Source organism: Lepisma saccharinum, chromosome 2, assembly GCF_977018435.1.
Source record: "Lepisma saccharinum chromosome 2, izLepSacc3.1, whole genome shotgun sequence".
In the NCBI taxonomy this organism is placed as follows: domain Eukaryota; kingdom Metazoa; phylum Arthropoda; class Insecta; order Zygentoma; family Lepismatidae; genus Lepisma; species Lepisma saccharinum.
The window spans coordinates 142,699,235-142,713,103 of NC_139230.1; the positions used below are offsets into that span (position 1 = coordinate 142,699,235).

A 13,869-nucleotide genomic window follows, 5' to 3' on the forward strand; every position below is an offset into this window, starting at 1 on the left:
GAGCTTATCCTCTCGAATGCCAGGAACAAGTTTCCTGACCAGAGCGGATTTGCTCGTTACATAATTCATTGCAGTTTCATCCTTCCTTTGGATCCTAGCACGGATCCTGTCCTCGGCTAACCTGAGGTCACCTTTCTCCGGGACCGTGTCTTTTAATTTGTCCTTGAGATCGTTGTAGGACAACGTAGCAAAGTTCGGGGAAAGCTTTATGCCAGAAAACCATTCCAGGGCGATTCCCTTCAACGCTAATGCCAGAGCCGATTTCTTTCGCTCTTCATTCCACCCATGAAATTCCGCCAGGTTGTCGAACTTCAACAAGAACTGATGGACACTGTCTCATTTTCCTCCCGAAAATGCGGGCATTTTAAAGGATGCAGTATTCGACATGTTTACGTCAAGGTCGCACGAATTTACTTGATGCCCTAAGGACTCTTCGGGGTGGTTTGGACAGTGCAGATCAGCTAATGCATCGATTCGAGTCGCCTGTATTTGCCTACTTAAAGATCTGGTAATGACTCGCCGATTGGTGTGGGGAATGGGGGTAGACGAAACAGCTAATGAATAAAGTTCATCGAGGGTGTGATCAAGTTCATCTTCGAGTTCATTGAGCCTATCCATTGAACACTCATTGCTTGGCAAATGGAAATAGACATGCCAATTGGGGGGGTTTGATGCCAAAAGAGAGAAAAATAAAGGTTTAAAAACTGGGAAGCCAAGCCTCCACCACTTAAATCGTCTACTTTACCATATTGATAGAGCACTTATTTCGGGAGAAATGAGATAAGGTCAGATGGTGTATTACCGTTTACTGAGCTAACAAAAAAAGAGTAGGAGGAGAAGGGTAGGTGGCTGAGGGATGCGTCAGCACTTACCTCTGCTTCCTGGCGGCAGCACTGGCTGGTACTATCAATGATCCACCAACTGATTACAACTGAAATAAGGGCCTGGTGACACGGCACCCTTCACTTAAATAGTAGCCAGTTCCGCTGTACTTTGCAACCTCCGTTTCCTGTGGAATTCTCCTCTGTAAGTCGGAGCATTCCAGGAGACGGAGGAAACCGGACGAGAAGTACACTAGGAAGCAAACGTTCTGCACCTGCATCCCCAGCCATCTACAATATTTCTATTAACCACAATGTATGAACTACACAAGTTACTTACCATATTTTTCACATTCTTCTGCTCCAAACACTTGAACTGGTGCATTCTTCATTTTTTCTGAAGATGGGTCATTGATAGGAGTTGAATCATGCCCCAGGAAAGAAGTCTGTTGTCTTATTGGTGTAGCCAAGGCATCACAAGATGAAAACTCAAAGTCACTTGAATACTTGTACTCAACCCCAAGAGAAGGTGGATCTTTCACTTTTTCATCAAGACTAGGTATTTCCTTTCCAATGGTTGCACTTTTAACATTTATCCTTTCTCCAAAGGAAGGGTTGAATCTAGAATCCAATTTCTGTTTTGAAACAGAAGTTCCATGTTTCACAGTTGGAATGTCTTCTTTTCGAGTAGTCAGTCTCTTACACCTACGTAAGGGGGATGGTGTAACATACTGTCGAGCTTTTGGAAAAGTAATTCCCAATTCTCTCTTTACACGATAAACATTAGGTGAGCATTTTGCTGGAGTTCCAATTGATCTAATTTTTGTACCAGTCTCCTGTAAAAAATAAAAAAAAATCCAATCAATTAAAATATATAACAGTAGGGAAATCATAATTACGAATATCCGGTGGCTATAATTAAAGTTGCCACATCAGAGCCTTCTGGAGCCCATTCAAAGAATCAGATTGCAGTGAAACTTGGTACAAAGGCTATGGAGACCATGGGGAAGCAAATGCTGATGGAAAAAAAGTTCAATTTTGAAAAAATCTCTCTGCAGAGAGAGGCCATAAGAAAATTACATAGGATATCCACATCAATATATGGGTTTATCTCCGTAGTTTATAAAATACATGTGGGTTATTTCATATTAAATGAAGTTTGTGTAAACACTACCTCTCAAATGTTGACCTTGTTGGTACAATTTGTACAATTTCCGAGACTTATTAAAATTTGGTTATTTGCAAAATGCAGTATTGCATTTAAGTTTGGAGATATATCGTCAAGAAAATTTCATCATGAATGATATGGTACGATATCTTTCCACATCATGGTATCAGTGATATATCATCCCCACAATATGTATCATGCCAGCAATATGTATCGTCCCTTATTCTTGGGCTTTATTTTCCTGTCACATAGAGAAGAGTATTTAATATAATAATAACCAACTTTGGTTTGTCAGATTTCGATGAAGAAAACAACATTGCAAGAAATGAATTCATGCATACATTAGCGAAGTCAGAAAATAATGAAAAGTTTGATGCAATAATTAATTAGTATACAAGTATATTGCACAAAAATTAATAATAATTACATATTTTGCAAAATCAAAGTAGTGCTGTGACAATTTCCCATTACAACCAAAATAATATGCCAAAAATGTTCTTTCAATTGTCACATTATTATTTCATATAAAGTTTGCAAAAGTTGCTGATTAGTGGTCTCAGCAGAAAATCTGAAATTCATTGTCTATCTGTACGATAGACATGCGCACAAAACACTATTAGGCTTATGCATGAATGGTAAATATAGATGTTCATTTTCAGTTGCAGAAAATATTGAATGGCCATGGTGACACTGCTTGCAGTGACAGCCCACCATTTCCATGGTTTAATGGACATAGCGGTAGTGACCAAACGTGAGATGTTGCTATGTTCAATACACATCCTTATTCTGTTGAATAAAAATTTGTATAAAATCGATTTCACAATGTGAAATGACAATGAAAATGGATTCTAACAGCTGCATAGACCTTCAAAACAAGACCAAGATCGTATTTGTGGGACTACCCAATACTAAGAATAAGTTGTTTCACGAACTTGATAAGAGCCTTTGTTGGTCGATTTAAAAAAGTCTGAAAATATAGAATTGTGTTTAAAACCTTTCTACCTGCACTGTATTTTCATGTAACTCGTTTACTGGTTAATTTTTAATTAGAGTTCAAACTCGAGCATCCATAATTTTTAATTCAACAGTAGGCTGGAATGTAGGCTGGCTTAGTGCAATCAAAGGGTTCCAGGCTAAATTCCCTACAGAAGCACATAGTGGTTCAGACCCAGTCCTAATTAGCTTATATGTGCATGTACTAGACTAAAAAAAAATATAACAAATTACAGTCACAGGTGGTGAATCTGGAAAGGAATCGAAAGCCTGGGACCAAATTTAGTGCCTTCGTTTATCATCCTCTTTGAATTAGTTTTGACTGAGAAGTCATTACAAATTGCAGTCGTGAAAGCAAAAAAACTGGACTTTAATTTTGACTTACTTTTACGGACCATTTTGCACCCATGAAAATACAAGGAAGAAGCATGACCAGCATGATTTGAACATCGTGTTGTCCTGCCTGACAATCACCTCATGGAGAATTTTGTATCCACAAGGAGGTATTATAGAACAGGGTGTTCCCAGAATTATAAAAATCAATTTTCCTGACTTCCATAAATTTCAATGACCAAATTCATAAAAAATCCCTGACCTCACACAGGTAGCTTTGTTTGAGTGTTATAGCACAATACATGTGCCATGAGCATGGAGTTGAATTGATTAAGAAAAGAAAAACAAACTCCTTAAGTCAATATGGTTTTTATTGACTGGAGCACTCAAATGGAAGATTTAATTCATTTAGCATTATTTTCTTTTAATCAGCCCCACCATCTTTTTTAATCAACCAACTCATGCCTTTTTCACATTATTGATTGACTGATTGAGTTGGTGTTTTAAGTCCACTTTATGCACATTAAGACTAATTGGGACTGGATCTACAGTTTAAAGTGGGATCCAAACCACTATGTGCCTCCACCAGGTATTGAACCTGGGACACCTTGATTACAAGGCCACGAAGCTACTACTGCGCCATTGGGGAGGCACCTTTTTCACATTACTATATATACAGGGTTTCTATAAATTAGTTATACAAAAGTAACCATTAATTGTGAAGGAAGTGCATGTGTAACAGAAATGGTTTATACATCAATGAATACAGCATATCTTCAAGTTTCTTGTCGCACGTTGTTAGGGTAAAAACATGGTGAGGCACAGGGACCTTTGCTCATCGCACAGAGTCCTGTCAAGCCATACAAATGTCAAGATATAATGAATGAACCGGCTGTCGGACAGGCACATTGACCACCATCGCACAAGCTTGCAAATGACAACTCTGTAAAAAAAAGTGGGGAAAAAGGAGGGTGTCTTCCAAAAAAGGGAGAAGTGACCTTGAGTGGACCAATCACAGAGCTTTCCACTTGAAACAAGGGACCCAAGATCAAACCATGTTTGTTCTTGGGAACCTCTCGCGATGAGCGGGGCTCCACTATGTTTTTCCCCATTTAACTCCAAGGTTTTGAATTACCAGAAACTTGTCCCTGCGAGTTTCTGGCGATGTGCTTCACTGTGTTTTTACCCTTAGTTTCAGAAGCCGCCACTGGAGGCATGAGTCTTTGTTTATCTTACACAAGTACCGACTTTGATCGGTCGTGGTGGAACGATTACGTGGCCACCTCCTCGACATTGCTGGGAAGAGAGGGAACAAAACAAACACACATTCTTTAATGTAACCCCAGATAGAGAAACCCATGAGGTCCAATCAAAGGAAGGAGGTGGCCACGGAATCATTCCACCATGACCAATCCAAGTCGGTACTTGTTAAGATAAACAAACGCTCACGCCTCCAGTCGCGGGGTCTAAAATTAACAACGTGCGACAATAAACTAGAAGGTATGCTGTATTCAATGATGTATATATCATTTCTGCTACACATACACTTTCTTCACAATTAACTGTTACTTTTGTATAACTAATTTATAGAAACCCTGTATATACACTAGTGTCCAAAATTAAAGCAACAAACAGAAATCCTTTCCTCGTGTGATTTTTTTTATATAAATTTGCCAAGTTTAACCTGTTGCTATCGTGATTTTTTTGTTGATAAATCCTGGCACATTAAGATTAGTTTATTTTTTTAATCTTAAAGCAGTTGTCTATGACATCATAAATATTACTATCACCTGATCGTATTATGTGGTCAAATGGACACACGGGAAAGATTTTCTGTTTGTTGCTTTAATTTTGGACATTAGTATATATGCATATAACATTTTTTATTTATTAAAGAAAACACTGAACTGAACCTATAGTGTTTTTTAGAATAATTATAGTACACACATTGTAATAGTTGGACTAATATACAACATTTATTGTTATAAAATATTGGTCTTTTCTGTACATGGGTTCACATATGAAAGACATGATAGGAATAATATATCATGTTGCTTTCACTGCAGAACACACATTATAACACAGTCATAGCAGGGAGATTACATAACCAAGGTTACACAAGATTAATCAGTCCAGTCACATTAAACATAAGTACAGAATACTTGATGATATATACTGTTAAAAAGCCACTATCATAAAAATTACATGCCACATTTCTTCTTCAAATGTGATTTCTTCCTCTACTATGTTGCCTATTGCAACTCTAGTTCCCTCCTTACCTCTTGTAGTTTATATTCTATATCTTCAACTTCATGATCAATTTTCTTATTTCTTTTTTCCCTTTAAGAACATTTTTCTTTCTTTAGGTAATTTTTATATCCTTGTCTGGAGGCACTACAGAAATAAGAAGTCTCCTGTTATCAACTCCTCCCTATTTGCATTGCCATTCAAAACTGTTTGTTTTCTCCCAAAGGTTTTTCACAAGAAGAGATTTAGTGAAAAATCTCCTTCAACTGGATCATTTCCATGAGATATAAAGACAATTTTTTATGACATTCCACATTTCACTGAATTGATTTCCATCCTCAAGCAAAGGTGCATAAAAAATTTTCCAAACCAACAGAGTCATCATGACAACAAAATTCTGAGAATTAACTCATGGATAGAGAGAGAGGTATGCATATTTTGTTTTTGACAAAAACATGAAATGTGAAAGAACACATCGTAATGTTAATTTTTCATGTTTCTGAAAGGTGTGAGGTGCATTTTCCTACTCTGTTTTGTCATGAAATATGCTAAATGAACTGCAAAATGCGAAATAGACTCTTAAACACAAAATTTAGAGTTTATTTACTGACAAGACACTTTCTGAAGTTTGAATTATCCTGTGAGTTATGCAATTCACAGAAAATTGATTAATTCTGCTGTAAATATTTGAGAAGCAAAAATGGACACCTTTATACAGTAATAAACTTAATACTCTGGTAACTATATAAATGTGCTATTAGAAGGGATATGTTTATTTTGTGAAATAAGTGCAGTTTTTAAATCAAATTTAGGATTATATTCACAATTTTGAAACTAAAATGTCATTTTATATACTGTTTTTGATCTGATTTTTCACTTCTATAACACCAAAATTTTATTTTATTTACCGCTTTTGAAGCAGAAATGGACTCAGTTTTTGGCCAAAGTTTGGCTTTTTTATTTACCAAAAATATGTGCTTCTCTCTACTCATGGAATATGTACACACAATGAAGCATGCCGTTTCCTAGCCTTCTCAGTACATCATGAGGGAGCAACTCACTGAAGCAAAATTAAGTTGACCTTCTTAGGTTTGATTTAAATTTCCCTGAATTATTAAAGACACCACTGATTTTACATTAATTTTACCTGATCTTCAGGTTTTTTCAATGACTCTCCCTCACCAATTTTTGTTGTCCTAACTTTCCACATTAAGGACACCCTGTTGTAAAAATAAAATGGATCTTCTGGGATCAAGAGCACCAGCATTTTCAGCCAAAATAAAAGTACTGCCTCACTATATAAAATCAGTGAAAGTATGACTATTCTACATAAATGAGAAGTTTTATTGTTTGGAATCCATGAGTACTGTTGCTTACTAAATGGGATCTGTGAAATTTACTCTGTAAAGAAAATGCCTTTTGTTCCTTAAGTTTGGAACCTCAATCCATACTATTGCAAGCTGGAACCCCGATTTTATGTTCCCTTGTTTTACATTTTCGTGCATTATACATTCAATCTCCATGGCCCTAATAAAGCAAAATGCTATAAAATTTTTCTCGATTTAACATATTCCCACTTTTTAAGTTCTTTCACCTTGGTCTCCTGAACAACAAAAATTCGAGGTTCCACTGTAGACTCAAAACTGACTATCACCTACCCAATTTTTAGAAATTGAAGTATTCAAAAAAGTTGGCATATAAGCACATTCAGTATTTCAGTTAACCCTGTTGAGAACACACAACAAAGATTTGATTGTTAAGTAAGTGCAAATTTGTGTTAAAATATTAGACGAAACCAAAGGGTTAGATAGGGAATTATTAAGATAAATTTATTTTGGAAGGGATGCATTTCCACTAGATATAACTAAAATTTATTGAAATTGACCAAACTTTGTGGATTCCTTTTTGCAGAAATGTAGCTTAAGCAAGTAGCTATTTTAAAAAGACGCGATCTGTGGTGTCAGTTCCACTGCTCCTTCCTGCTTTCCGCCATGCTTGGAAGAAGCAGTGTTGGTTGCTACATGAAGGGAAATTTCCTTTGGTAAAGGGTAATCCAGGTCCAATTTTAGGTAAAGAAAAGGAAACTTTATGAAAAATATAGAGATTGTCGGAAAATTTGAAGTTGTCGGACTTCTGTTTTTGGTTTACTTGCATGCCTGCATTGGTGTTTTAATTCTATTCTATCTAATTAATCAAGATGGAGTGTGTAATTATGTACAACAAATAAGAATTGTTGCATTAAACCAGGTCAAATTCTCAGAATACACTACTGCCCCCTAAGTCTTATTGCTTATGCTTGGATACATGATTGGAGCCAAGTGCTTACACAAAAAGTTTAAGTCAGAAATAGAGAAATGAAATTTCTGAATTTCGTAAAACATGTACACCTATAAGTATAAACATAATTACAAATGTTTGAAGAAGACATTCCCAATTGTTGTAGAATTATCAGTAAAGACACCATGCTAAGAAAGAGTATAAAATGCAGTGCACCTTGCAGCGTAAGATTCTCTCATTTTTTTCAGGGGAATGAGAGAAATTGCAAGATCCACAAAAATTTTTAACATGTTGCTAATTGGAACACACTGAGGACTGAATTTGAAATGTGGGAAAATGTGAAATTCATGAACTTTAATTCTTGTTCCAGTTTTAAAAAATCAAATTAAACACTGACCTTCTTTAATATTGGTTTTCCTGAACTTAGTACAGATTGGCACACCAACACAAACTGCAATTTCAAATTTTTTTCCTTGCATTTCAACTGGATCACATCTCGCCAATTCCCAGCTACTTTCGGTGTCCAAATGATGTGTAGATTACTTGCACACTCCTCATGAATCACAAACGATGATGGATATAGGCTTACATTTCTATCTCTTGGTGGACTTTTCTCAACTGTTATCTGAAATAATAAAGAAGCATTATAAGATATGGAAGAACTTCAAACAATACATACTTAAAATTATGTACAAACATACTTTAGGGATGAAGAGATTTTTTGATCAAATACAGTTTATGTAACAAATCAGTTTTATGAGACACTGGCAAGCATAAGTAATTATTTTAAATTTAATTATTTTTTATATTTAAGTAAGGAAATTTGAAACAGGATTATATATTTTAAAAGACAATTTATGTATATGGTAAAGATCTCAGAATTGTGAGACAAAAGTATATTATTGCTAATACATGTTAATGGCCACTATCAGAATTGCCGATGGTAATGCACCAAAATATGTAAAAATTCATTACAAACAAACAACAAAAATATTGTCTTCTCTCCGCACTTCCTGTGGATAATGATGGAAGATTATACTGCAACTGTAGAATTGTATGATTAGCTCTAGAACCTACTTCAACAGCATTTTGCCAACCACTGTGGCAGAGTGGTTAGCAAAGCTTGCTATGATGTCAGGGGTCCCGTGTTCGAATCCCGGCTGGGCATGAGTGTTGTTTGAGAGTATGTTCCTTCATCAATTTCATCATAACATCACTCATCCAAATCGTCACGATTAGACTTGGCAGAAAATTGACGTAAAATAACGTAATCCAAAAAACTCTACAGCATTTTGGATCTTCTCTTTGTTCAACATTTTCGGATCTCCTCCTCCACCAAGGATGTATCTCAGACCCCTGGTCCCCCCTTCCCTTTCCCCATTCCAAAAGACTTACCAAGTTCGAAAATTATATAATGAAAATACACTTGTTCAGCATTTGTTGTATAATTTGAGGATTATTTACTGGCATCAAACTTATTGGAAGGCAAAGATTATGTTGAGATCATGCGGTTTTCAAGGACAGTATCAAAGCAGATTTTTATGCACACTACTACTTATGCATAAAATATTGATCAGAAACTTTACTTTTCATAAAGTGGATCCAATAAATATTCAATTCTATTATTTTTACTATAATTTCTTAACTGGACTGGTGTTTATTACAAATTTTGGTGGTCTTAACTACACATTAAGCTAGATAATGAATATGTACTGCTATATTTCTATTCTTTTACCTTTATATCTATTCATGTAATAACAACAATACAGTATTAATTAATTTATGTATTATGAATTGACCTATAAATTATATTAATGTATTAATTTAATATAGGCTATATGTAACATAATTTAATATATATGTAACATTTAATAAAAAACTGGCCATTTTCCAACAACAGTACCTGCATCTGTAAGTAACTTTGGGCTCTAAATCTCCCTTGTAGTAGCATACTGATCTTAAGTATTAAATGAGGTATATATGCATGTAGTTCTGCATACATTGTGAGTAGTAAAGTTTTTAATTGTCCTGAAACATCCAATAGTTTAATACATATTATCTCTTGCTTAATTTTTTGTTACATCACAGGAATGCAACTTCAGCATAACCAAATATTTTTCAGTTTCTAAAAGATTGATGAAATGATAACAATGGCACAAACATGTGGAAGTTTGTATTAAGTTCATTTTATGCTCAGGGTGTGGGTTTGGCTTATAGTAATGCTCCTTTTAAAAGTATAGTAATGCTCCTTAAAAAAACCTTTTAAAGCTCCACCACATCCTGCTCTTCTATTTTATTATGAGAAGGTTTTGCGTTGTCACAAATCTCGATGCCTTATGTAAAACTGGCAACCCTGCATCCCCTAGCAGGAAATTATGTTACTTGACTGAGAAGACACGCCCCCTGCTTTGCATAACGGCCGAGGGTTCTCAGAACAAGCTGGCAGTGGTAATATAGACATACTCCAGGAAAGGAGGGTTCTTCTCCTAGAGGTAACACTGGCAGGCCAGGTGATCGGAAGCTATCATGTACAGGATTTGACTGTACTGCTTTGAGCCTTGCGGACATGGAATAGTAAGGTATAATTATACATTTTTGTTTCTTTTCGTTAAAGACCGGTCCATTCTATTTTTATTTTCGTAATACGAGGCACATGTAAAAAAAAAAGGGTCAATAATATTTTACTTGGGACTGGCAACACTGACAAAGCTGCGTGCACGGAAGCATGCTTTAGTATTGTGTGCCTGCAACAGAGATATATTTCTCAGTGTGGAAGTGCATACATGCGAGTAGCAGGAAGTTGAAATGGCTGCTGTAATAGAAAATCCCGCCAAATGCGAGGTGAGGTCGGTGATTAGATTTCTCAATGCAAAAGGAATGAGGGCAGCTGACATTCATCAGGAATTGTGTGCCATTTAAGGACCAACAGTAATGAGTGAAGGAAAGGTAAGACAATGGTGCCGTGCTTTTTGGGAAGGACGTTCAAATGTTCATGATGACGCGTGAAGTGGCAGGCCTAGTGTTCAGATGGATGACCTTGTGCAATGTGTTGATGGGAAAGTGCGATCCAATCGCCGTTTCACCATTACTGATCTAGGCAAGGAGTTTCCTGAAGAGTCTGATAAAACATTGCACTGAACTGTAATAGACAATCTGGGTTACTGCAAACTGTGAGCAAGGTGGGTGCCAAAAATGTTGACAAACACTCACAATGATGAAAGAATGAAATCAGCACGTGATTTTTTGGCCCGCAGGGAGAAGGATGGGGATGACTTGTTTTCTCACATTGTGACTGGAGACGAACCCTAGATATCATACGTCACTGGTGAGTCGAAGCAGCAATCCATGCAATGGTGTCACTCCGGTTCACCGAAACCGAAAAAATTCAAGCAAACACCATCACACCGCAAAATCATAGCAACCGTGTTTTGGGACCAAAAAGGTACAATCCTCGTAGAATTCCTGGAACCGGGACAAACCATCACAGCAGATGTGTATTGCCAAATGCTGTCTAATCTGCGACGTGCCATCCAAAATTGGCGAAGAGGAATGTTACTGTCTGAAATTCTGCTTATTCATGACAATGCCCGCCCACACACATCTGACCGTACTGTTGCGACCATTAAAAAAATCCGATGGGAACGTTATAATCACCCACCATACAGTCCTGATCTTGCCCCAAGTGATTACTTTCTGTTCCTTCATCTCAAAAAGTGGTTTGCTATGCAACGTTTTGATGATAGTGAAGTTCTCAAGACGTCAGTTCTTGACTGGCTGAGATCCCAGGTGGCAGATTTCTACGTAAACTTGTTCCACGGTACCAAAAATACTTGGAGCATCATGGTGACTATGTAGAAAAATAGCCAGGGTATGCACTTGTATAGCATCAAAATAAAAAATTTTCTCGCTTGATTTTATTCTCTGTAATAACCAATCGGCCCTTTTTTTTGACATGACCCTCATAGTTTAGAATCATTCATTAGTAAAAAATGCTTTTGTCAGATATTCAATGCCACTATCCGACGGGGTAAAATTCAAATGTTGTTACGAGAATCTTCACGTCTTTCTACTAAAGGTTCCAATCATCCTGACCAGTGCCAGTAATAATATGTGCGTGGAATTGTTCCCAATTGATTTTAAGGGTATGTATACATAATCCGAAATTATTTATATACTTGTCTCTCTTATCTGTTTTTTATATATATATATATATATATATACAGGGTGTCATTTTAATGGCGCCCACGGACCACAAATTCGTATAGAGGACATCAAAACAAACAACTTTTCCCAGTAACATTTATATCGTTGGTACGTCGATTCGACGCTACAGCCGTTCAAAATAGATCGTTTTGCCGCCTGGATGCTGGCAACCCAACACAACATTTGATCGTACCTGTGACGTCATATCCTGTAGCGAAACAGCGCAAGGCAGGGTTGCAAGGAACACACAAAGTTTGTGAAAAATGACAATCTACCAACCACGTTATTAGCTGTAAAACGAAGCGAGAAACGCGTCCAGAAGACCGAACATCATAGCCTACCAGCCAGAAGATCAGCAGTTATCTCAGGGGAAGGGGGAAGTGAACCAACGATATGAGAAATGGTAAAACACGTATTCAAAATGAAATGTCAATGTCGGATTTTGTCTCAGCCTACATCTAAAATATCAACAACAATAAATTTTATTGCACTTACAGCTTACACGTGGCTGTTTACGCCCAACTTCATGTCAAATATTTGCAAATCTCGTTGCAAGGTTGATATCTACATGTTTGTGTCCAGATGCCATGTGGTACATTTGTGCTGATAACGGAAATATCCGAGTTTCACATTGTTACATTACGGCTAAAACAAGTACAACCAGAGTAACAATCTAATGATGAATCAGTACCGAATATACTGCTCTGTTCACATTTGCAAACTATTACATGTGATCCGGTGCATAGATAAACACATAGTCGTCTTAGAGCTTGTATTACTACTACTTATATCCCTGTATTTTCAATCATTTTTGCCACTTGCCTCATAATGCTCTGAATATACATTATATTATCTGTTGCTTACCTTTGGAATTTTGAGTTCTTTCATTTCTATTTTGTCACCTGTTCAGTTTGTCACAGACAACTAGTATCAGAAGGACGAAGTGGATAAGACTAAATTGTAGATGCCAACTTGGTAACTAGATTTGCAAATATTTGACATGTAAGCTGAGACAAAATTCGATATGACCACTTCCACTTCAATTCTATTTTCTTTCTACTATTTTTCGTATCGTTTGTTTACTTCCTGTTAGGGTACAGAAATTGTTTTCTCGTTTTGTTTTACGGTACATAATGTGGCTGATTTAAGCTATGTCATTTTTCACAGAGTATGTATGTTCTTGGCAACCCTGGAAGGCATCGCTTCACGACGGGATATGACGTCACAAATGCAATAAATGTTGTGTGTGGTTGCCAGCATTCAGGCGGCAAAACGGGCTTTTTTGAACGACTGTAGCGCCGAAACGACGCACCAACGAGAGAAATGTTACTGAGAAAAGTTGTTTGTTTTGATGTCCTCTATACGTTTCCGTGGTCCGTGGGCGCCATTAAAATGACACCCTGTATATATATATATATGGGCTGATACGTGTGTCAGTAAATGAGGAAATGCATAGAACCTGTGGCATATCAATTTCATGTAAAGAAAAGGGAATCAGGGACTATTTTGATTGTACAGGATTAATATTCTTGATGGTTGCGGTAAACGCGGTTTAAAATTACTTAGGTGAAATTTAGAAAATTTCGCACTTCCGCATTGCACAATTTAATGGTTAAATCCTATTAATTTCGAAGATCTACTGTCTTTATTCACAAAAGGGTACGGTGTTTGACGCGGAGATGGTACCGCGTCACTGCATTGTTTGTTCCCGGGCGGCGGTAGTTGTGATTTCTCTCATTCGGCAGCGCCTGGCATGCACATCCTGGTTTGCGTCGTCTACTTCCTGTTGTCAGGTGGTGTTGCCAGTTGGTGGTTGGGGGGCTGGGC

At 36.9% G+C, this 13,869-nt stretch overlaps 1 protein-coding gene across 1 annotated transcript in view; it reads right to left on the reverse strand.

Moving 5' to 3' along the window:
• The window catches only part of LOC145983678 (uncharacterized), a 38,569-nt gene that overhangs the window by 705 nt on the left and 23,995 nt on the right, over positions 1 to 13,869 (reverse strand). The window contains exons 4-5 of the mRNA XM_083116736.1: positions 8,237 to 8,464; positions 1,162 to 1,657 (exon numbers count right to left, since the gene is read on the reverse strand). Coding sequence (XP_082972862.1) covers positions 1,162 to 1,657; positions 8,237 to 8,464 — 724 coding nt within the window. The remainder of the gene's footprint in view (positions 1 to 1,161; positions 1,658 to 8,236; positions 8,465 to 13,869) is intronic.